The 25588-nt window shown below is 47.0% G+C and overlaps 2 protein-coding genes across 2 annotated transcripts in view; both read left to right on the top strand.

Annotated features, from left to right (window-relative positions):
• TOP3A (DNA topoisomerase III alpha) overlaps positions 1-25588 on the top strand; it is a 262802-nt gene that overhangs the window by 30207 nt on the left and 207007 nt on the right. Inside the window, exon 4 of the mRNA XM_085628981.1 lies at positions 11435-11510. Coding sequence (XP_085485107.1) covers positions 11435-11510 — 76 coding nt within the window. The remainder of the gene's footprint in view (positions 1-11434; positions 11511-25588) is intronic.
• On the top strand, positions 19472-25373 carry LOC146796406 (uncharacterized). The gene is made up of 3 exons (XM_085630066.1): positions 19472-19894; positions 21265-22165; positions 25351-25373. Exons 1-3 carry the CDS (start codon positions 19472-19474, stop codon positions 25371-25373), a joined length of 1347 nt encoding a protein of 448 aa, XP_085486192.1.

Below are 25588 nucleotides of genomic sequence, written 5' to 3'. Positions count from 1 at the left end.
CTTGCATATCTTGTGGATTGCTAATGCCCTGTTATGAGTGTTAAGACGTATCTTGGTCTAGGCCAGTTCCCTTTCTGCGCCTTAGCACCAAGCCCCTTCTGGCAGGGTATCTGAGAAAAACACGCATGCTAACAGACTCTCTCTGCAGACTGCCTGCCATGCTCTGCAGATTCCATTTTATTCCACCCCACATCCCCCTCCCGACTGCAGAGTTGTACTTTTCATCAGCCGGCACAAAATATCTTAATTTGTATATACATTTTAGCACAATCAATAGTGCTTCCCCTCAAAATATTTTTAACAGGAAACAAACGAGTTTAGAGACTCTGGTTCACATGCTTCTCACAAGTTACATAAATTACCCCAGTTCGTAGTCCCCCAGTCTTTGCGAGGTGAATGGATGGCGATGTAGGTTGTATCATCCATGCACTCCCATTCTCTGCTGTCCTCACTAATCGGTCGGAGGTCACCTCTGCTGGTGGCCAGGAATCCTTGTATACTGTTTAAGTTGTTAGTGCTGTCTATATCATCCATAACATCATAATTTTCAATGCATTTGGGCACCAGCCCAGGCATGGATGTTTACTCACATGTAGCTGAAATGTCCTGTAGATGTTTCTGCATGGATACTCTTCTGGTGAACTTCTTGTCTCCTTTCGGGTATAGGGTATTTTTCATTATCGTGGACCAGTCTTGCACTCCCTGAGTGCCGATCCGGGACCTTGACTAAAACAATGTCTCCAAGTTCCACCTTTTCCAACTAACCCTGTCATTGTTTTGTTGCCTCCTTCACTTTCTTCTGGTCCTGATTGAGTTCTACATGGGTGTAGACTGGATTGTGTCTCGTTGGGGGCAACCTAATAACATCAAGGTAGGCGCACACTTGCTGCTCTGGTGCGTGATACAGTAACTTCGGAGGAAGTCGTAGATAGTCCAATACGTGTCTGGCTGCTGCTACTCGTTCTCATGAATGTCTTGTGTGTCCTCATATATTATACTACCTCTCCATTGTCTAGGCAGGCCTCGAAAAATCATAAAAATATTTCTAGACCTGCAGGTCTAGTAACTTGAATAATCTACTCAACCTAAGTGTTATTTTTAGAATCCGGGTTCTCTGGTTGGCACAGGTAGGTACTTGTGACAAGCAGGGAACCTTTCCTCTAGTCAGGGTAAGGGGTTACACTCCTAAAATAATCCCTGCTCACCCTCTAGGTAACTTGGCGCAAGCAGACAAGGCTTATCTCAGAGCGTTATAGGTTAAGCATTTGTGAACACATACAGTAACCAAGTGACAACACTACAGATGGACACCACACAGGTTTTTATATTAAAAATAAGGATTCTTTATATAGAGTTACCACAAGACCATTAAACGACAAAAATACACAATACTGTTACTTTAGATGGTAGAAGTTTGCTTAGTTCTCTTAAGTTCTTAAATGCTACACTTTAAGTCAATGTACCTTAGATGCGACACGCAGGGCAACGAAAGTGTTGCAACGATGCTGATGCGATGAAGTTTTTGGTGCAAAGAAATAAAGACGTGAAGATCTTCCAGATGAGTTACGCTTCTCCGATGTTGCGAGAAGACTCGTCTCGATGTGTCGGCTGCAGCGGCGTCACCCCTTTACGTGATGCGACGACAGCGGGCGTGGCAGCGACACTCTTCTCCGACGTTTGCGAGACACTTCCGCTCGATGCGATGCTGCAGCGGCGTCACCCCTTTACGCGATGCGACAACAGCAGCTCTGACGGCGGCACGTTTCTCCGTGGATGCAAGGCGTTTTCTTGATGCGGTGCAATGCGACAACTACGATGGCTGCGATGGCGACACGCTTCTTCCGCGATGCGAGACTCTTCTCTTGATGCGGTGCAATGCGTCCGCTACGATGGCTGCGATGGCGACACGCTTCTTCGGCGTTGCGAGACACTTCCGGAATGATGCGAGACGCTTCCGCTCGATGCAATGCTGCAGCGGCGACACCCTTTGCGAGATGCGACGACAACAGCTCCGACGGCGGCACGCTTCTCCTTCTTGAGTCGCGCTTCCAGCTCCTTGCGACACGCAGTCCCTCAGAAGGCCCAACAACAGCAGCAGGCACTCCCAAAGAAATCTGGAGAGCTGGGGGGTGAAGTCCACTGGTCCTGGGACTTCGTTCAGGGGGCAAGCTCAGCACAAGCCCTTGGAGATCTTTTAAGCACAAGTTGAAATAAAGTCTTTGTAGTCTTTCTCCTCTCCTTCCAGCAGCAAGGCAACCACTGCAGGCCAATTCCCCAGGTCAGGGACAGTACTCCTCCCTACAGCTTTCCCAGTTCCGTCTCCTCAGGCAGAGGGTCTTCTTGTCAAGCAGGATCTAATTTCTTGGGAGCAGGGTACCAATACTTATACCCCTAATTCCTTTGTTCCTCTGGGGTAGAGGGGCCTTTGCCCAGTCCAAACCAGTTCTTGAGCACTTTGTTGACATGACTCTGCCTTTCTATGCAGGGTGCAGGGCAGAGACATCAGCCGCTCCGCAGGAGGTGGAGCCAGCATTGTTGTGGCAGAGCACAGCCCTATTCAGAGTCCAGGTGCACTCCTCCCACCCATCTGGATGTCAGTCTCTCTATTCACCACCAGGCTACCTAGCCCTGCCCCTCTGGGTTTCCCGAGCCCTGTCACTCACACAAACCAGACAGGCAGATACGCATCATAGCAGAGGCGGGCTGAAATGGTTAGGCAAGCAAATACCAACTTTCTAAAAGTGGTATTTGCCAACACAGAATATTAAAATAAACTTTACTAAAAGATGTATTTTATTATTGTGAGTTCAGGCATACTAAACTCGATGTTCTACCATGTTCCCCTGGTCTGTTAGGATCATAGGATGTAACAATTCTAACAGCCCATTCTGGCCTATGGAGAACAGGTAGCCTTACAATAGTGAAAAACGAAAATGGCTGTAATTTACTATTAGGACATGCCACACACATCAGGGCTTGTCCTGCCGTATGCTTACAATGCCCCTGCCCTTGGGCCTACCATAGGGGTGACTAATATGAAGTTAAGGGAAGGTTTAGGGACTGGGAAGTGGGTGCACTTGCCCAGTCAGCATGAAAGTACCAGACTGCACGCAGGTTCTGCAATGGCAGACCTTAGATACATTTTACCAGGCCGCTTCTGTGGGTGGCACAACCAGTGCTGCAAGCCCACCAGCAGCATTTGTATTTACAAGCCCTGGGCACTCCTGGTGCACTTTACTGGGGTCTGACAGTAAACCAAATAAGGCAATCATGGAATCCAACCAACATATACATTTTACAGTAGGGAGAGCATACGCACTTTAGCACTGAACCGCAGTGGTAAAGTGCCCAGAGTCATGGAATAGCCAACAACAGGTCAGAGAAAGTACAGGTGGAAGGCGAAAAGTTTAGGGACCATCTGGCCAAAAGGGCCAGGTCCAACACAACCCCCTTCCAGCCAAATCGCAGGGTAGACCAATCACTACCTTGATGGGCTTCCCTGCTGCAGGTGGTAGAACAAGGACCTGGCCTGCAACTGCAGGGGCAGACTCCAGTCCTACGCCAATCTGAACTTATTGGAATCCCTCTGTCCACACTCTCAGGGCCCACCAAGCCAATCCATGGGAAACCCTTCTCCTTACCTGTGGACACCACCTGGGCAGCACCTAACCGTAACTGGCTCACAGGTGTGTCCCAACAGACAGACAGCAAAATGCTACAGTGACCACTGACAGTAGTCAGGGATGAGACCCAGACCGTATGCCTCTCAGGGCTCTCAAACCTCTGTGGTGCCAGGGAGCGGGGGGCAGTAGCCCCAGGTGCTTGGCTCCCTTTGTCCTTTCTCCCGCCTGTCAGGCCAGGTATGATATCCTGGCACTGACCCACCAGCCCCAGGCCTGTACCCGGCAGCTGGACCAAAGACTGGGGTGGCCTCTCCCACACCCGGTCCTCCTCCGTGGGGCTCTGCACCCTCCCACTTGGAGTGGTAACCCCTTCCAGAATTGCCAGGGCACCTGTGGCAGGTGTCCTGCGCAATTCGCCCACCAGTTCAGGGGTTCTATCCTGCAACTGGGCGTCTAGGTCATGGGAGAAAACATGGACCTGGCCCTCCAAACTAGGGTCTAAACCCTTCAGTTGAGGCGGGGTCAGAGGCGAGGACTCCCTCCCTCTGCACCCGCTTCCAGATGGCTGTACCCTCCCACCTGGAGTGGTATACCAAGAAGCAACATGGGTCAGGACACTGATTACAGATGTCCCTCCCTCCAGGTCAGACAACATCTGAACATGGCTCTCCAACCTAGGGTCTAAACCTTCAGGCTGCACCGGGGTCAGAGGCGAGGACTCCCTCCCTCTGCACCCCCTTCCAGAGTACTGCACACTACCAACTGGCGTGGTACCCCTAGAAGCAACATGGGTCAGGACACTTATTACAGTTGTCCCACCCTCCAGGTCAGACAACACCTGAACCTGGCTTCCCAACCCTGGGACCAACCCATGCGGTTGAACGCTCGCCTGGCGCACCAGGACTTCCCGGGGAGCACGGATGCCCCCCCTGAGGGTGACACATAACTCCTGTGTCGTGTGACAGTCTGCCTGGCGCAGATCTCCCAACCCCTGTCCATCTGACAGTGCGCGAAGATCCCCCAGGACAGAAGTGGTGTCACCATTGTCATTCACTGGGGACGTAGCCCTTCTGGCTGGCCCCTGACCCACTGGGGACTCTTTCCCCCTCTCACCCCTCAATCTGGACTTCTGCACCCTCCCAACGGGAGCGGTACTACCAGACACCAGAACTGAGGGAGACCTGCTTACAGACACTCCCCGTTCACCAGACACTAGGGGATCCCGCACAACGGGCAGCCCCTCAGGACAGACTAGGCTCCCCACCTGGTGTTCCCTTAAAGAACCATCCAAGCTCTGAGACTGAGGTTGGGCCCTACCGGGACATAACCCATTCTCACTCCTTCCCCTTAAAGACAGGACGTGAGGCCCTACACCCCTCTCACCACTACAGGACCTAGTTGGGCTACTCTGAGCCACTTCCATCACACAGGGTTTGAAGATACCTGAACCACTCCTCTTGGGATCACTCCCCAATGCCTTTCCAGACCCTTTGGACTCCACCAAAAGGTCTGCCTCCAGTGTGAGCTCCCTGCGGTCAGAGAACTCACTCTCCCACAGGTGTTGGCATAGCTCTGGAAAACAGGGACTTACAATATGCTCTCCCACAATTGGATCACACAGCCCCCTTGCAGGGTTGACCAAACTAGCCTTCACCTCACCATCCAGTGCCTCGCACACGTACTCCACACCACTCCCCTGAGACTGGCAAGACAGTATCTGACTGTCTCTGTCACACAAGCCACACTCTTCTGGGCGGTCTTCACACTCACCTACCAGAACTTCAATTTTGGGGGAACCCCTCTCCCTGCACCTCTCATCTAGAGTCAGTAGACTGTCCCTCCCACCCCTAGGACCATGAACCCCTGCGCCAGTTACCCTATTCCTCTCAGGGACACTGCGCACTACTGGAGCTACCTCATGTCCTTGAACCTCCTGGTGTATGTTAACCCCCTCCTTCCAGTCAGGTGCCATGTCTCTGGATGTGTGTACTATTCTCTCTGCACTAGTAAACTCAATATTGCTGCCACCATCTGAGCTGGATTCCTCCTCCCACTCAGCAAAGCTCAATCTCTGAGCTACACACATTTCTTGTTGCTGGGCTGAGACACTCATGGTCTCAAGCCTCTCGAGCCCTAAGTCAAGATTCCTCATGATCAACTCATGCTCCCTTTCCATTTTTCTTTCTTCTATTTCCAGCCTTTTTTGTTCCATTGCCAGTTGTCCATTTAGTTTCGCCATCTCTATCTCATGAGCTCTGGTTTCCTTCCTGTCTGCCAACTCCTCTGGATATAATTTTTTTTTACTAGAAACACTGCTACCTGCAGGGGAAGGGGTTCTCCTTCCTCTTGGACCCACTGGCCCATCCAGCTGCTCATCTGCATTATCATCATCAGTGGCATTCCTTGCTTCTACCCAGGCCCTCAGCGCCTTGTAGAACTCTGCCTTGTTTTTACATCCAGTTGTAGAAACATTACATTTCTTGCAGAAGAATTTCAGCTGCTTGGCAGTGTAGCTATCCAATTTCTCTTCTTCCCATTCAAATTCAGTATTAACAGAGACTATGGATGCTGCTTTCTCCACCATGGTTAAGCTTGGCAGTGCTCAAAAATAGACAGTCCCAAAAAGAAATCTACCAACAAGTATTGGTTGCGTTTAAGGTCTGCACTCACTAAGTAGTGTTCACCAATCACTGTACATGAGTCACAAATGCAAGTCCAGAATCCTCACCGCTGACCACCAATGTTAGAATCCGGGTTCTCTGGTTGGCATAGGTAGGTACTTGTGACAAGCAGGGAACCTTTCCTCTAGTCAGGGTAAGGGGTTACACTCCCAAAATAACCCCTGCTCACCCTCTAGGTAGCTTGGCGCGAGCAGACAAGGCTTATCTCAGAGCGTTATAGGTTAAGCATTTGTGAACACATACAGTAACCAAGTGACAACACTACAGATGGACACCACACAGGTTTTTATATTAAAAATAAGGATTCTTTATATAGAGTTACCACAAGACCATTAAACAGCAAAAATACACAATACTGTTACTTTAGATGGTAGAAGTTTGCTTAGTTCTTAAATGCGACACTTTAAGTCAATGTACCTTAGATGCGACACGCAGGGCAACGAAAGTGTTGCAACGATGCTGATGCGATGAAGTTTTTGGTGCAAAGAAATAAAGACGTGAAGATCTTCCAGATGAGTTACGCTTCTCCGATGTTGCGAGAAGACTCGTCTCGATGCGTCGGCTGCAGCGGCGTCACCCCTTTACGCGATGCGACGACAGCGGCCTTGGCAGCGGCACTCTTCTCCGACGTTTGCGAGACACTGCCGCTAGATGCGATGCTGCCGCGGCGTCACCCCTTTACGCGATGCGACTACAGCAGCTCTGAAGGCGGCACGCTTCTCCGTGGATGCGAGGCGCTTTTCTTGATGCGGTGCAATGCGACAACTACGATAGCTGCGATGGCGACACGCTTCTTCCTCGATGCGAGACTCTTCTCTTGATGCGGTGCAATGTGTCAGCTACGATGGCTGCGATGGTGACACGCTTCTTCGGCGTTGCGAGACACTTCCGCAATGATGCGAGACGCTTCCGCTCGATGCGATGCTGCAGCGGCGACACCCTTTGTGAGATGCGACGACAACAGCGGCACACTTCTCCTTCTTGAGTCGCGCTTCCAGCTCCTTGCGACACGCAGTCCCTCAGAAGGCCCAACAACAGCAGCAGGCACTCCCAAAGAACTCTGGGGAGCTGGGGGGTGAAGTCCACTGGTCCTGGGACTTCGTTCAGGGGGCAAGCTCAGCACAAGCCCTTGGAGATCTTTTAAGCACAAGTTGAAATAAAGTCTTTGTAGTCTTTCTCCTCTCCTTCCAGCAGCAAGGCAACCACTGCAGGCCAATCCCCCAGGTCAGGGACAGTACTCCTCCCTACAGCTTTCCCAGTTCCTTCTCCTCAGGCAGAGGGTCTTCTTGTCAAGCAGGATCTAATTTCTTGTGAGCAGGGTCTCAATACTTATACCCCTAATTCCTTTGTTCCTCTGGGGTAGAGGGGTCTTTGCCCAGTCCAAACCAGTTCTTGAGCACTTTGTTGACATGACTCTGCCTTTCTATGCAAGGTGCAGGGCAGAGACATCAGCCGCTCCACAGGAGGTGGAGCCAGCATTGTGGTGGCAGAGCACAGCCCTATTCAGAGTCCAGGTGCACTCCTCCCACCCATCTGGATGTCAATCTCTCTATTCACCACCAGGCTACCTAGCCCTGCCCCTCTGGGTTTCCCCAGCCCTGTCACTCACACAAACCAGACAGGCAGATACGCATCATAGCAGAGGCGGACTGAAATGGTTAGGCAAGCAAATACCAACTTTCTAAAAGTGGTATTTGCCAACACAGAATATTAAAATAAACTTTACTAAAAGATGTATTTTATTATTCTGAGTTCAGGCATACTAAACTCGATTTTCTACCATGTTCCCTGGGTCTGTTAGGATCATAGGATGTAACAATTCTGCCTATGGAGAACAGGTAGCCTTACAATAGTGAAAAACGAAAATGGCTGTAATTCACTATTAGGACATGCCACACACATCAGGGCTTGTCCTACCTTATGCTTACAATGCACCCTGCCCTTGGGCCTACCATAGGGGTGACTAATATGAAGTTAAGGGAAGGTTTAGGGACTGGGAAGTGGGTGCACTTGCCCAGTCAGCATGACAGTACCAGACACGCAGGTTCTGCAATGGCAGACCTTAGACACATTTTACTAGGCCGCTTCTGTGGGTGGCACAACCAGTGCTGCAAGCCCACCAGCAGAATTTGTATTTCCAAGCCCTGGGCACTCCTGGTGCACTTTACTGGGGCCTGACAGTAAACCAAATAAGCCAATCATGGAATCCAACCAACATATACATTTTACAGTAGGAAGAGCATACGCACTTTAGCACTGAACCGCAGTGGTAAAGTGCCCAGAGTCATAGAGTAGCCAACAACAGGTCAGAAAAAGTACAGGTGGAAGGCGAAATGTTTAGGGACCATCTGGCCAAAAGGGCCAGGTCCAACAGTTATGTTCTTGCCCAGTAAACTGGTCTCAAATTGCAGGATCCTAGGCAAATATTTTATTTTATGGAATCGTCTTTTTCATCATTCTCACATATGAGAGCACCTTTAAATATAAGAGTTCAGCATTTATGCTGTACAAACAAAACTCTTTTTATTTAACTAAACTAAATGTTTGCTCCATGTATAATAAGAATCAAGCCCACACGTAGGGTACACATGACCCCTGGCTCGCCGCTTAGTTCATTAATAGAAATGTAATTCGTGTGGTAGCAGGAGTATTTCTCAGTTAATGTTTAAATACTCACTTTTAATAAATATATTACCAAAGCATGATGTAGTAGTGCACTATCACAGACAGCACATTTTCCATTCAAATGGCCTAAAACCTTCTCACTAATGTGCAGTTTTACTGATAAAAATATACAGCGCATAAACAATGCTTAGAAATTGGGATTCGGCAAAAATATGTATCATTTGCACATCACCAAGTAATGTGTTCTGATTTGTTTTCATCCTATAAAATAATTTTTTTCACCACACAGAATTACAAAAATGTTCCTTCATAACCACTGAAATATTTATTTAACCTCTTCAGTGCCCATGACGAGATAGTCTCGTCATGGAGCACGGTTGTGCTGTGCCCATGACGAGACTATCTCGTCATGAACCCCACCCACTAGTGCAACGCCCGGCACAGGAGGGGGAAAGGGCGTGGCACTGAAGGGGTTACAAAATGTTTGTACAGTTCACTTATTAGCTATTGCAATGTTGTGTTAGAAAAAAAGACTGATATCTTAAAGCCTTTCATTTAACATGCTTTACACACCATGATTTTCACACAGTTCACTTTACAAAATACTCAGAGTAAGAAAATTAAATGTAAGAAGTCAAACTGACTTTTGACCTTTGTCTCTGAATGCAGAGCAAATGTGACAAGATAAAAACGAGATTTAAAGGCATCTTTATTGCTCATTCACTTTGTGAGTGAACAGAACACCTGTTATTTGTCAGCTCACCAGAACGGGCCAGTAGGCCCTAAAAACAGCTTGCCCTAATGAAATTTGACTTGCCATAGTGAGTGTATGAGTAGATTTTTCGCATTGCTAGGGTAAGTAAGGAGTGATGTGTCGCAATCTAATATTTAACTTTCGTTGATCCATTTGAAATTAATCCCATTTAGGTATGCCCTGTCTTGCCAGCATTTTTTCACTTTCAATGGGGATGTTTTCAGATGGCATTAAGGCCACAAATTAAACTATAGATACTTTGTGCAGGGATCTACAAGGATCAGAAGCTGTCAGTCAGTCAGACGAGGTGCAAAAATTGGTGCTTAACTTTGTCCTGGGGTGTTCACAATCATGTTTCCAGATGATTAGCACTTGAGGTTTATTGTTGCCAGATGCTTGACAGAACTGAGACCTGCTTCCCAAGCCCTCTGGAAAAGCATCACAACTGGCGAACTAGACTTTCTCCTGGAGAACACCATTGTGTTCTATGTGTAGTGTTCTGTTAATCAGTGATGGAGGGGTGATAATTTCTTTGCCTTCTGGTACTACCTCGTTCTTAGGTACACACTGTTTATGTCTTGCGCTCTACAGATTTTGAAGTGTGGTCTATGTTACCTGTGTTGTTGCTCTTTGATGACCAAGAATGTTTACGACGTGTTTTGCCTCATAGTGAAAATTGCAGCTTGCAGACTCTAGTCACTTCTGGTGGTATGTCCTGTTCTTGTAGGTGCTTGTCATAGCTGGTGGCACGTTATAATTCTTCCATCGAGATCGTTGCCTTTATATGTTAATGCTTTGAATATAATCGCATTTTGGATTTCATCCTTCTTTTCAAAATTAAATAATTTGGATTTATACCAGTACGAATTAAGTTTTGTGATTTGCTACTATTTAACTGTCTTTGCTGTAAATAAGTACGCTACCACGGCCTTATGTTATATACTGTAACTTTACTTACAAGCAAGACCAATTGGCATTGCCAATATTTGTTTATATTAGTCTTCAATGTCTGCCAAACTGGTGTGGTTTAAATGTGGCTGTGTTTCTGTTATGAAATGTTGTGTTCCGAGCATGATCATTGATTAATTTACTGATGGCAAATCAAAAGGTTCCTATGAGTGGGGTAATCACATAAAGTGATGGAAGCAACATTTAAGATCTAGGCTGCTGAGATTGACAGGAAAGCCCTCCAGTCTTCATAAAGGATTGGCTCTGTGGAGTATTGTGTAAATCCCATTTCTGACAGTCAGCTGGAGTGAGATTGCAAAAAAAGGCTACAGTCAGCCTAATTACTTATAAAATAGTGTATACAATACAATGGATGACAGAGCTGTTGAAAACAGATGACCCCTGTCCTCGAAGCATGAAAATCATCTATGATTACTAAACTCTTTAAGGGATGATAAAGAGATGTTTTTGGCAATGATAGAAAATTTAAGCTGACATTACCTTTGGGGTTCAGTATTATTTTGAGCAGTGGCAGGATTGCCAGAGCTATAAATTTGTTTTTCAGGAGAAATATTGTAATCTTTGGGATTAAATCCTTAATAGGATTGCGACAAGGCACATGGAAATGAATCCAAGTAATTTGTTTTCCTACTACATGTTTCAATAGATTTCTTACCTATTTAATTTTATTTGCCATAACACTGAATCTCTTCCCATGAAAAGAAAAATATGTTTCTAGCACCTGTGTTTTCTGCAAATAATCAGTGTTTGTTAACTTCGATGTTCGATATTTCCTTCACCAGGCGCAGCTGTAACCCAGTGTTTCTGTTTGAAGCTGAAGTGGAGAAATATTGTCCAGACAACTTTGTGGATATTAAGGTATGGAACAAGATAAGCCCCAGATTAAAGGTTTCATTCCTCATGTTTATCATAGAACATGCTTTGAAAACAAATATTTAAACAGTTTTGCAGAGTTTGTTTTTTAGAAGTGTTAATTATCAAGTTTCCTCTCGCATTATAATAAATGTGTCTGAAGTTATGTAGCTTTCCACATAAGAGTTGGTGGTTCTTTTGTGGTTTAAAAGCGATAGCCGCAACATAGATCTAGAACCCACATCATTGTGTGATCTTCAGTTAAACCATTACCTAAATGACAAAAAAAACAGGTCTGGGGTGGGTATTTGAGTTTTCATCTTTCATTGGTTGTGGTCCAGCAGTACTGGCAAAGACTGAATTGAGCATTTAAAATCTTTAACGGAGTAGCAACCAAGATTTCAAAATCACACTGTGCGCCCCTCATAAGTGAATATTTTCACTCGTGGGTCCCTTCAGGTCATTTCGATGGCTGTAAGGAATAGCAGGTGAAATACATTAATCTTATGCATATCGATCCCCTATTAAAATTTTTTTTACATTATTTTGTATAATCCGCTTGCTAGAAACAGAATATATGGAAAGTAAATGAATGTATTGTAACGGGTGGCGAGCCATACATGTTTTAACCCTCCCGTTTGAGGTCACGGAGCATATAATCTGGTAACTGTTTAATAGTGTGTATATATATATATATACATTTGTTTTTTAAGTCACCAAAAAAAACAAAGGTTACAGGAACAACATAGTTAGGTTGACATTTACTCACACAAAACCATAGAAATTCATCAGTTCACTTATGTTAAGAAACTGTAACTCGTGGCCTAAAGTTACTTAACAGCACAAGTTATAGTTTCTTCAGATAAGTATAACTATAACCGCTGAATTTCGAAGGTTTTATGTGGATAAAACGCCAACCGAACTATAACATCTGTTACTTTTGTTTTTATTTTCTCAGTGAATTTCTTATTTTTTTTTCATGTATAGTAATATATAATTACCGTACTTAATTACAACCTCGCCCCGCATGGCTGCGGATCTGGGATCCTCCATTGTGTCCTAAAAGTTTTTGGCCCAATTTCATGTCCATGAGGAGTCCCTCACGGACCCCTCCATGTGTGCTATGGGGTCAGGATACCAGCATCCCCACCCCTTATGTGTTTTAACACTTCATTTTTTCCTCCCCCAGGCCAAGTGACAAACAAAATGGTGGCCGTAACTTTCCTTTCAGGTTGCGGCCAGCCAATCAGGGCTTTGCTTTTCCCCCTGGATCCCTGAGTACCCACGAATCCCATGTGGGTGGATCCGCGAAGGATCCTCATCCCTAGATATCTATACATTTCTTTCTTTCACTAACTACTGAACAGATTTGCACCAAATTACAATAAGGTCACTTTCTGGACCAAGATCTAGCTTTTATGCCATATCTTCCGTAAAGCAGTTCCGGCAGTAATCCTGTAAGAAAGAAAAAAAAAAAAAGAAAAATCCCTATCGACCTTGCATGAAAAAAAAATAGTTTTGCCCCCCCCCTTTTTTCCAAACAGCAGCTAAAGTAACTAGGAAACTACCTTTCAAGATGTGTGAAGTTTCGTCAAACAGTGCCAAAGTTATTAGCAAACTTTAACACTTGGTCAATGGAATAATTTGGTCCTAAATTTAACCACCAATATATATATGGAAATAAATACCAAGTTTTAGGTGGATAACAGCTCCTTTATATGGATACTTTACAAACCCACCAACTCTCTAAAGCTTTTCCCCTCAAATATGTTTTATAGCTTTTAGATACATATATATTATAATGAACACCACGGTATAGGTCTATTTATGTCAGAGTTTCCATAGGAAGAGTGTTTTTGGTTTCACTAATAACATTTGCCAAATCTTCACTAAACTTTCCAGAAAAAAAGTTAATTCACCACAGCTCCTTCCTGGACAGTTTCGGGATGATCCATAAAGCGTGGACTGTGGAAAAAATGGAGGTTTTAAAACGTGTTTTCCCCTTGCAATTTCCCACGGGATTTTTAAGAGGGTACCACAGGAAAAACGGCTGAAGAGAATAACTCCAAATAAGCAAAAGCTGGATTGTTTCTCAAAAAGCAGTTTTTTGTGATTTGGTGTAATTCCATTCACCTATTTTCTATAAATTAAGTTTAAAAAATATAGATTACAGGACAGTTGCTCCTGTTCCCTTGGGAATACAAATAAAAAAAAATAGAATTTTCTTGGCTGAGAGGGCTTATTCACCCTCTCCCCCAGTGTCGCCGGTTTCCATACCGTGGGACCGACACTGTACTGTGTTACTGAGCGACGTGATTGGCAGACCGAAATATTAAGATAACTATTGCACCCACAGGCCAGGGCCTGTGGCCAATCTCAATCCCACACTATAGCTATGTGCACAAGTCACCCGAGAACATTGAGGCTGTCTTGAGCACTTGGATGTACAATTATCACTGTTACATTGCCGGTGGCACTTAACATCTGTGTACCAATAAAATGGTTTTTGCACTTATTTCGGGAGCACTTGGTTGTGCAGTTATCTCTATTATCTCTATTACATGACCAGTGGCACATGACATCTGTGTACCCATAAGATGGTTTTATCACTTATTTGGGGAAGGGGGTCTTCATCGAGATCAGGTGGATGACTAACTTGGTATCTATTGTTGAGTGAACTGTATCGCTTGTAGCAGGAGGTGACAACAACAAGGTGTAGTGGTGTTATGTATAATGGAGCGTGCTAGTGTCATGTCAATAATGAGTATTCCTGTGAGTACTGTTCACTCATCTGTCTTTTTTGTCCAAGTTCAGGAATGTGCTTTACGTTTGACAACTAAGAATGTCTTTCAGTTGCGGGTCAACTGGCCCCACGGAATCTCCTCGTTGAGTCTTGATCTATGTGTGTTAAGTTTGTAGACCCAACGTTGTCCTCTTGCCAGTAATCTCTGTGTTAGTCCTGTGCCGTGGTTAACTTTTTCAATCATTGTCCACTTTAAATCCTGATCTGTATGCCCCTTCTATTCATAAAGTGCTGCTAATTTGGTGGATGACCTTGTACATCGTATAGTGCTTCTGTGTTCACTTGTACATATTTTGCCTTTCTTGTGGTCATCCCAATATATTGTTGCCCGCAGGGGTATTTGATCATGTAAATGGCGTTGTTGGTGTTACAATTACTTGATGTCTTTGTTCCCATGGGGTGGGAAGGCCTAGGTTGATAGAGTTTGATTGCGTTGTGAATGGGCATATCGTGCAGGAGCCGCAAGGTAAGTGTCCTTTAACTCGTGGGTGGTCCCATAGGGTGGTTTGTTTCTATTGTGGGCCGCTGTACCAATATATCCCTACTGCTCCTATTTTGTTTGAATGAGAGCAAGGGTTTGTTGAAGGCCAATTGGTTAGAAGTGAGAATGCGCCATTTCTTTTTTAATTATTCTCTTGGTATTAGAGGAGGAATTGTAGGTAGGGACACATATCAGTGAATTGGTTTCTTCCTTCTCATTTTTTTCGAGCAATGCCGACCGTGGAGTATTTATTAGGGCTCTTTTCTGTGCTTGTTCAATGATATGTTTGGATACGCCTTTTCCTGTAGTTTTTTAGGTCTCGCCTTGCTATCGCGTAAGCGATTGCAAAGTGAGACTATTGTAAGGGGCTCCCAAAAGTGCTCCGAAAAGCGGATTGCATGGCGAGCTTTGTCAATGGTTGTTAGTTGCATAAGATAAATAGGCAGCAACTAAGGCTTGTAAGTGCTCCCAAAAGCGGATTGCATGGCGAGCACGCGCACAATCATGTGCATCGCGCCGCCATGCAATCTGCTTTTGTGAAGCGCTTCAGCCCACTGGCGACGGGCGTGCGGTTACGCGCACAATGACGAGCAGAGGTGCCATATGGCTTTCCTCTCTCGTCATGGTGCGCACACATTGCACACCACTCGCCAGCCAGCCTGCTTTCACTTTTGCGCCTTTGTTAGGTCTGGCTTGAGAGTACAGCTCTCTGCAGGACGTCTTGCTAGCAATTCTTTAAAAACACTCAGAGTTGGCTTTAGCTCCTCCCACAGGAGTATACCCCTCTCACCTCATGATTTTCATTATTCCCCATTCCAGAAAGTACTTCCGTCGGTATACATTAATTACTATTTCACACCTGAAAAGCATCACAGTCACCACTATGTTTGTCTTTTTCTCCTAAATGCATTTTACAGAAAGCAATCCTTTTTTTGCTCAATTTTGCACAGCATTGGCAGAGCCGGTAGGGCAGGCTTAAATGTGATCAACAGCATTTGTGCATGCAACGCACGTAAACCGCATTTGTGAATGCCTGTGATTACACGTATTGGAATATTTGTGCCAGACCTTTTGGATTTGCTAATGCTTGCTTTTATTCTTTCACTGCCTGTCATCATTTTTCTTCCCTTCTTTCTCTCTTGTGTCTGTCGTCAGTCTTGTTCCTACCCGTCACCTTCACTCAGCCTCTCTCTCTCTGCCCCTCATATCGCTCGTCTGTCTCAGGGACACGTTGTTTTTCTTCCCTTCGAGGCGCGGCGCACAGGCCCTGGATGTGCCTGCAATGTACAACACCCAAGGCGGACGCCTTGCTGTACACGATTCCTGGCGGCGCGGCGGTGAGATAGTGTCAGACCTTGAGTTTCTCACGCTAAGGTCATGTGTCAGGCGACTCGCTGCTTTTTCCCAGTTTTTGATAGTCACGCCCTCATCGTGACGTCATAGCGCGAACGCTCCTTGCAGAAGCCGGAATCCCCTGCCCGATGCCACCCGTTCGTGTTTAATAAAAGAATAAACGGGCTTTCTACTACCTCGGGCTTTAAGTGGGATGAAAAAACCTGGGGAGTCTCTCAAAGGGGTGTGGCCACTGTAATTAAGGGCGTGGCTTAAAACTTATCTAAAAATCAGTGCTTAGCATAGTGTGCGCAGGACTTGTAGGGACTTGTAATTTGCTGTTTATGTCATGGCATCCAGATATATGATACCTCAGGTAACCTCATACCTACAAGAAGTCAGGACTATTGGCTTTGTCAATGGTGGTTAGTTGCATAAGATAAATAGGCAGCAACTATGGCTTGTATATAATATTGAAAAAGCTTCCAAGTAAAGACCTGGTGACACCCAGTGGTCGAAGTGGGCGGGAACGGCAGGGCACGGCGTGCCCCTACTTCTTTAATTCTATAGCTTCCGTTCCCCTACTTTTTAGGTCTCGCCTAGCTATCGCGTAAGCGATCGCTCAGCAAGACTTATGTAGGGGCTTCAGAAAATGCCCCCAAAGGCTTCCCAGGCGGATCGGGTGGCGGTTACGCGCACAACCACGAGCATTCCATTTGCCACCAGCTACTTCCTGCACGTGCGCCGCCTCACGCATTCAGAGAGATTTAGTAAGGGGCACAAGACCTTAGGAATGCGGTTTATGGCCAGTGCATGTGAGGCATTGAAGCGCGAAGCTGGCATCTGGCATCGGACTTGAAAGCAGCAGACTGCGTTCGCCAGCGCGCGCTCGGCCTCACTTCCTGCATCCCCTCTTAGAACAATTAACTTTCGTTATAACTTTCGCCACACACTGCTGCACGCCGCACACTGCTGCACGCCGCACACTGCTGCACGCCACACACTGCTGCACGCCACACACTGCTGCACGCCGCACAATGCTACATGGCACACACTGCTGCACGCCACACACTGCTGCACACTGCTGCATTACTCACTGCTGCATGCTGCACGACACTGCTGCACGCCACACAGTGCTGCATGCCTCGCACTGCTACACGAAACACTGCTGCACGCCGCACACTGCTGCACGCCACACACTGCTGCACGCCTCACACTGCTGCACGCCTCACACTGCTGCACGCCACACACTGCTGCACGCCGCACACTGCTGCACTCCACAAACTGCTTTTATGCGAGTTTATGCTACTGACATTGTAAATGACAATGCCTTTTATTTGTTTTAAAACCAAAACATAAATAAAAGGCATTGTAATTTTACAATGCCAATAGCTCAAACTCTTATAAATGCGAGACCTATTGCATTGCAAATGCTTGTTTTAGTAAGTTTCTCTGATTCTTCTTTGTAACTGTGTAGGTCTGAACAGTTTCTTCTGATCCTGAGGTATTGTTCTTCAACAAAGCCTTGTTCTAATTCAAACGAAATAAGAGCATTAGGGATATATTGGTACACAATAACAGCTGGAGAGGCCCACAAGGGAAACAAACCATACTATGGGACCACCCATGAGTTAAAGGACACTTTCCTTGCGGCTCCTGTACGATATGCCCATTCACAACGCAATCAAACTCTATCATCCTAGGCCTTCCCACCCCGTGGAAACAAAGACATCACAGTAATTGTAACACCAACAACGCCATTTACATGATCACATGCCCCTGCGGGCAACAGTTCAATTTTGATGACCACAAGAAAGGCAAAAATATGTACAAGTGAACACAGAAGCACTATACGATGTACAAGGACATAAACCAAATTAGCAGCACATTGAATACAGAGGAGACATACAGATCAGGATTTAAAATGGACGGTGTTTGAAAAAGTTAACCACAGCAGTGGACTAACACAGAGATTACTGGAAAAAGGACAATGTTGGGTCTAAAAACTTAACACACCTAGATCAGGACTCAATGATGAGATTCCGTGGGGCCAGTTGATCCACAACTGAAAGACATTCTTAGTTGTCCACCGTAAAGCACATTCCTGCACTTGTACAAAAAAGATAGATCACGCAAACAGCATTCACAGGAACACTAATTGTTGACATGACACTAGTACACTCCATTATATATAACACTACTACACCTTGTTGTCACCTCCTGCTATGAGAGATACAGGTCATTCAACAATCGATACCAAGTTAGTCATCCACCTGATGTCAAAGAATCCCACCCTCCAAATAAGTGCTAAAACCATCTTATGGGTACACAGATGTCATGTAATAGTGATAGCTTTACAACCAAGCACCTCCGAAATAAGTGCAAAAACCATCTTAAGGGTACACAGATGTCAAGTGCCAATGGTCATGTAACAGCGATAATTGTACATCCAAGCGCTCGAGAAAACCTGTGTTCTCAGGTGTCTCGTGCACATAGCTATATGTGCGCACGCATTCCCTCCCCCAAAAATGATTTCTCTGTGTAACCAGCATCGTTACTCCACGCATGTTTACTGACACAGACACAGAAAAATGCATTGAAGTCCAAGCCTCATGATTCTCTGGGGCCCTTGTAGTTCTATTCTGACCGGGCTCTTCTTTACCACCGATCCTAAGAGCGCCACCGCTTACACGTCACAGTTACATCACAGCGCCCGACCAGGGCGGAGCAGGACATCCGACCAGACATAAAAAGTGGCTCTCATCGGCACTTGGTAAACACAAAGTCGAGAGTAACGGAACCAAATAGGTTTATCCGAGGGGTAGGACCCTTTACGTAGTAAGTTCCTGCAAGACTCTACATGTGAGTGATGATATGGGTTTGGTCATACTTGGCATTACCTAGCCCCTTCTTTAACCATTACTCTGTGACTTTTTTTAAATTATTTTAAAATAAACTAAGAGTGTGACTACAGGGGGACTCCGGCAGCCGTGCTCTCCTGTGACAAATAAAGGCCAAACACTAACACAAAGGCAAATATTTTTGTACTCACAATTTGCTCCCACGAGAATGGGAAAACGCAGGGCCATCGTAACTGACAAAATAATTCTACGGGTTAGAGCCAGATTGCATGGCAAACTTTCAAGTAAGTAGCTCTAATCCAACCGAATACGTTTCTTAAACGTGCTCTCAATTTAAGCATGTAAGGGAACCGAAGGTGATGTGCTCAAATTGGCGTTGAGGGGGAAGCAAAAACACATGGCCCCATAAAGACAAGAGATCTGGCGCTCATGGACTGCCGGCTGCAGGAGCTCTACGAGTCCTCGCTCGCACATCGAGGCAGCGCTCAGCATGGCCCGGCCGGGCCTCATGCTACGGCGCCTGATGGGTGGGAAGCTGCCGCTGCGGGATCTCTTCCCCCGCGCCAAGGACCGCGAACGCATCGGCCAGCGCTGCCACACTGAGCTGCTTTACAATGAGTCCTTCATCAAGCTCTTCAAGAGGAAAGGTGAGTACCACCCACCTCGCTGCCTCACCGGTACTACTCGGGAGCTCCGGGCAGCAGCCTCCGGCTACTGCAAGCCTCCTGATTTCATCAAGCAGGGCTCCTCATTTTCTCCAGGCACCTGTTCCTTCTTTAAAACTCGCCTGCGTGTACGGCTCCTTGTTCAGTTGTTGCTGAAGTGTCCGGGGTCAAAACTAAAAGCTGCGTTAACCACAAGCACTTTAAAAGCCCGGGGGACCCTGCGTCGTATGCAGGAGTGGCTGGCGAGAGTTTGACAAGCAGTAAACGTGTTCTTTTGTGCATGTGTATTTTTTAAGGAAGGGTTATTGTATTTGAGGGTATTTGGAATATTAATGTTTGATCTATATTAAATTATGCTTGATTTAGATAATTGCAAGCGCTTAATCTGTATTTGGTGTTTGCATGTACACAATGTATTTAATCTGTAATGTTTAGAAGACAGCCGAGGTGCTTGCATTGTGTGCGCAGTTCTCACAATGCCCGTAACAGGCTGCTGGTGCGGCCGCTCGCCGGCCTTGTTTCACAAGTGTCTGTAGAGGACTTTCTCCTTTCGTATTCTATTACAGGACCGGAGGCTTCGTATTATGCTTCTCTTTCTATTTATTGCTACTCACAGCAGCCAATGAAAACTTTTCTTATGCAAAACAAACTACATTTCCCATGATGCATACAGTACATCACTTCCTGCAGAGCCCCATAAGAGCCAGTAACACCGGAACCAGTCCTCTTTCTTTGCTGCTCACGCAGACAGTTAAGTTGAGAGCTCCGCTTTTGATTACCTTTTAATGGTTAATGTGTTGATATTTGACATTTTGAGGCTGATTTGGACACTGTCGAGGCACCGCTGCATAGCGCGGTAGCTTGCTGCCAAACGCTGCGTTCGGCCGCCTCAGCGATTGTCCTTCCAGCGTTTTGACGCTTCATGGATGTGTGCAGCACCCGGTACCGCACCGCCTTCGGCGGGTGCACGTTCAGTGTGAGATTGGCACGAAGGCTTCCCTGATCTGCCTGTGACGCCGGGAGCCTGTCGCTCTCGTTTTTAGGTCGTGTTTCCACGTGCGTAGCCCAATTGGGCTATTTTGGTAGGATTTGGGCTACGCACGTCGTTACTGCCCGATTTTAGGTGTTTTTCCTTTCGTTTTTGCCATTCAGGCTGCGTGTTAATGAGGAGAGCACTTCTGACGCCTGGCTGGCTGCAAAAACGACCTGGGCCTGGAAGGCGCACACCTCCTTGAACATTATCTTGCTCTTTTGGCTCCGCTACGCCTGGTGGGCTGCAATAATTTGATCACAGCTGTTGCTGAGGAGCTAGGTACCGGTGCTGTTGTGCTGTGGGTTGGCTCCCCCTTTATTACTCCTGTACTATTGCCTTATGAGCAAATACGTGTATAAGTTTGGTTCCACCATGGACAATTGGGTGCATTACGAGGAGGATGATATCCTGTATGAGGAAGAGGTGTCGACACCTGCCTTAGGGGATAATATTGTTGAGGCCCTGGACGCTTCCGTGCAGGAGTCGGTCAACAAGGCCCTGGAGAAGGCAGTTCTGGGAACTGTGCAGCAGGCATTGGCGACTGCTCTGAAGCCTATTACTAGGCAGCTGTAAAAATTCGCGAAGCGTCATGGCTTCACTTCCCCAACTGAGGAGTCGACAGGAGATCCACGGACTCGGTCCTGGCCCCACTCTGATTCCTATGAGTCGCTTCCGCGCCTGGCGAAAGAGAGGGAAAGGGTGCAAGATACCGACTCGGACACCAGTTCCACTTCATCAGACACCCCTGATGACTCCCCTCCCAAGAAGAGGTCTCGGAAGGTAAAGCATGTGGAGACTCCTCAGCCGACCCCCACACCTTTCACGTTCAACCCCTCCGAGATCGTTCACCCCAGATCCTCGGATTGGCTGCCTGCTCCGGAAGTGGCAGCGTATTTGTATGAGAACTTACGCAAGAGCTTCGACAAGGAGGTGCGCAACAGACTGCGGTCTGAATGCCCCCGACCGGATCTCACGGATAAGGTGGCGGACACGCCCGAAATCGATCCCAATTTACTAACTTTCCTCAAGAAGTTTGCCAAGGACCCTAAGAAGGGTATAGACCGGGCATGGCGAGGGTGCCAGGATAAACTGCTTGACGTGGTCGGCCCACTCGCAAAAATACTGGAGATGGCTCTTGAGGCGCAGGAATCAGGTACCACTATTGACTCTGATGTCTTGGCAGGCTGGACCCAGCGGGCCATCTGTCTATTGGGGAATGCCAATTGTGCAATCTCTACGGAGCGCAGGAAGTCTATTCTGATGCGCATGGACTCCAATCTTACGGAGTTGGCGGCGGCTGAGCCTGGGCCATTGGCGGATGGCAACCTCTTCGGAGACCGATTCGTTAAAGACGTCGCGAAATATGTGGGCACCTTCACAACCCTAGACAAGGCGCAGGCTGGAATAAAAAGGGTATTCCACGCAGGGGTTTTCAACAGGGCCGGACGAGGCCGGGGACGCTCGTTTGGCCGTCAATACTCTCAAGGTCCTCAAAGAGGAGATTTCGGACGCGGCAGGGGAGACTGGGACTCCACCCGCGGTGGCACCTTCTACCCCACAAGGCAGCGCTTCAACAAAAGGCGCTTTAACAAAGGCTCCTATCGGGGAGGATTCCAGGCCACTGAATCTTCAGGTGAGCGCTCCAGATTTATTTCTGCTTCCATTGGGGGGGGACGTATTCAGCAGTTTTATCACAATTGGGTTCAAGTCTCTCAGGACGCCTGGGTTTTACAGACAGTTCAGGGGTTCCATCTGGAGTTCTTCCAAACACCCTATCAGGTTCGTCGACCCAGACAACTTGTTTTTTCCCGACTAGAGTGCGATTTCATAGATTCAGAAATAGAAGGATTGCTGCAGAAACGCGCGATAGCTCCTTGCAACGAGCGCCCTCGCGGTTTCTGCAGCAATATTTTTCTGGTACAGAAGAAAGGCGGTGGTTACAGGTTGGTACTCAATTTGAAGGATTTCAATCACTTTCTGACTTACAAACACTTCAAGATGGAGGGCATCCATCTGCTAGCAGACTTACTGGAACAGGGGGACTGGTTGGTCCGGCTGGACCTGAAGGACGCTTACCTGTCCGTCCCCATATATCGTCCCCATCGCAGGTTCCTTCAATTCCAATGGCGGAACCGGTGGTACGAATATTTGGTCCTTCCTTTTGGACTTTCCTCAGCACCATGATGCTTCACCAAGGTTCTGAAGCCGGTCGTAGCCTACCTCAGGGAACAAGGGGTTCGCATGATTGTCTATCTGGAGGACATGCTCATCATGGCACAATCTCAGGAGTTAGCGGTTCAACTCTTGTGCATGACCATCCGTATTTTGCAGAACCTTGGGTTCGTAATCAACGAGCCAAAATCGGTTCTGTGTCCCACGCAGACGATAGATTTTCTGGGGTTCGTCATAAATTCTCAGACGGCCTAACTCAGCCTTCCAAATGCCAAGCTTCGAGATATCAAAAAGGAACTTCGCTCGTTCCTGACCAAACAGATGGTCTCGCTCAGGGGGATTGCCCGGATAGTGGGTCTTCTTGCGTCGTCTATTCAGGCGATATTTCCGGGACCCCTACACTACAGGGCCCTTCAACGACTCAAAATCCAGCACCTACAGAAGGGCCTTTCTTACACGGACGTAGTCCCTCTTTCCTCGGAGGTGAGGGACGAGATGCAATGGTGGTTGGCCCATGTCGAGGCGTGGAATGGCAGAGCAATTTTCGGGTCTCTGCTGGAGGTAGTCATAGAATCCGACGCCAGCCGCTGGGGCTGGGGTGCGCGCTGCGGAAATATTTCCACAGGGGGACGTTGGTCCCTAGAAGAGTTAAATCTTCACATAAATTGCCTGGAGCTCCTCGCGGGCTCATTTGCGATTCGGACACTAGCTCCCAGACAGATCTCATGTTGCATCCTTCTTCGGATGGACAACATATCGGCGGTACGTTATATCAACAAGCTGGGGGGCACGAGGTCCTCCATGCTGGTGGAAATAGCGAAGGCCTTTTGGCATTACTGTCTGAGTCATCAGATCTCAGTCATAGCGGAATACATTCCGGGGCAGTCCAATGTGGTGGCGGATTGGAACTCGCGCCTCCTCAGGGACTACAGCGACTGGCAACTTCTACCACGGGTGGTCCGGTGGTTGCAGGAGAGTTGGGGGTTCTGCGAGATCGACCTGTTTGCCTCCAGGCTGAACCGTCAAATGACAAAGTTTTTCAGCTGGAGACCGGACCCCCTGGCGCTGGCGACGGATGCCTTTGCGCAGGAGTGGACTCAGAAGTTGAACTACGCGTTTCCGCCATTCATTCTCATTCCGCGAGTGTTCACTCAGGTGATGCGCCAGAAAGCGGAGGTGATACTAGTGACTCCCTTGTGGAAGTCGCAACCATGGTTCCTGTTGTTACTGGAGGAGAGTTGCGACTTTCCCAGGAGGATCCCATGGTCCTCGACGATGCTCCAGGGCCCTCAGGGGGAGACGCGCCCGATGGTTCTGTCGGGGCATCTGTCCCTGATGGCCTGGAGACTTTCAGGCAGCGTTGGCAAATGCCAGGGTTTTCGGAACAAGCTTCGAGCTTTATCAATCAAGCGTGGGCCCCCTCTACCAGGAAGCGATATTCTTCAGCCTGGGGATGCTTGGTTCGTTAGTGCATGGGACAGCATGTGGATCCCGTGGGGGCAGGATTACCCTATATTGTGAATTTTCTGTCGGAAAAAGCGTCAGATGGTTTGGCGTATAGATCGGTTAATAATTTCCGTTCCGCCATATCGGCAGGCCATTCCCAGGTCGACGGCAAACCAGTCGGAATGCATCCTTTAGTTTGCAAACTCCTCAAAGGTAACAGAGTGGCTAATCCACCCAAACCAAAGTACTCTTCTTTGTGGGATGTCTCGCTGGTTCTTTCACTCTTTAATAGATGGCCCGACAACATTAGGTTGTCTAGGAAACAGTTATCGGCCAAGTTGGCCATGTTCCTTTGCCTAGCGGCTTGTAGACGTTCTTCGGATGTCAAAGCTCTGGATATCACAGGTAGAGTATTTACTCCAGAGGGAGTTTCGTTTTCTATTACGGCTAGAACTAAAACAATGTCACGTAGAGTGGATTATCATGCTTTTCCTGATAATGCTAAACTTTGTGTGGTTCAATGCCTCAAGGCTTATGAGGAATGTACCAGGTCTACCAGGCCTGATGGGGTGGCACAATTGTTGATTGCTCTGCAGAAATCATACAAACCTGTGTCTGCGGCTACCATAGCCAGATGGCTTAAAGATGTTATGCAGGAAGCAGGTGTAGATACTCAAGTCTTTGGTGCGCATTCTGTTCGGGGCGCTATGGCCTCTAAGTCTTTCATGTTGGGTTCTACTGTGCAAGATATTATGCATTCTGCAGACTGGTCGTCTGAGTCAACGTTTAAACAGTTTTATTATAAACCGGTGGGTGATATACCCTCTGTTGTTTTTAATCAGCGTTAAACTAGCATAATACGAAGCCTCCGGTCCTGTAATAGAATAAAAAATTAGCTAGCATTCGCGCCAAGAATTTTCAATTCTATTAAGGACACGGAGGCGAGGATTATCCCACCCGGTAAAATTACAGTATTGTAATTTTCTGCCCGCCCGTTTGCTTATATATTCTGATTATACAGAAATTACGGGTTGTTTATCTCTGTTTTTTCAGGATCCGAAAAGAAGATGGACTAATCCTGTTTGCAGTTTGACGTTCTTCCCAGCTGGTCTGGTTTTCTTCCACGTTGGAAGCTGTTGTTGAACTTTATTATACTTATTGGACTTTTTGTTCGGAGCAAAGAAAGAGGACTGGTTCCGGTGTTACTGGCTCTTATGGGGCTCTGCAGGAAGTGATTTGCTGTATGCATCATGGGAAATGTAGTTTGTTTTGCATAAGAAAAGTTTTCATT

This window comes from Triturus cristatus, chromosome 10 (assembly GCF_964204655.1).
Source record: "Triturus cristatus chromosome 10, aTriCri1.1, whole genome shotgun sequence".
Lineage (NCBI taxonomy): Eukaryota > Metazoa > Chordata > Amphibia > Caudata > Salamandridae > Triturus > Triturus cristatus.
Note: the sequence above shows the minus strand (reverse complement) of the source record. Positions and strands in the feature narration are given on the sequence as shown.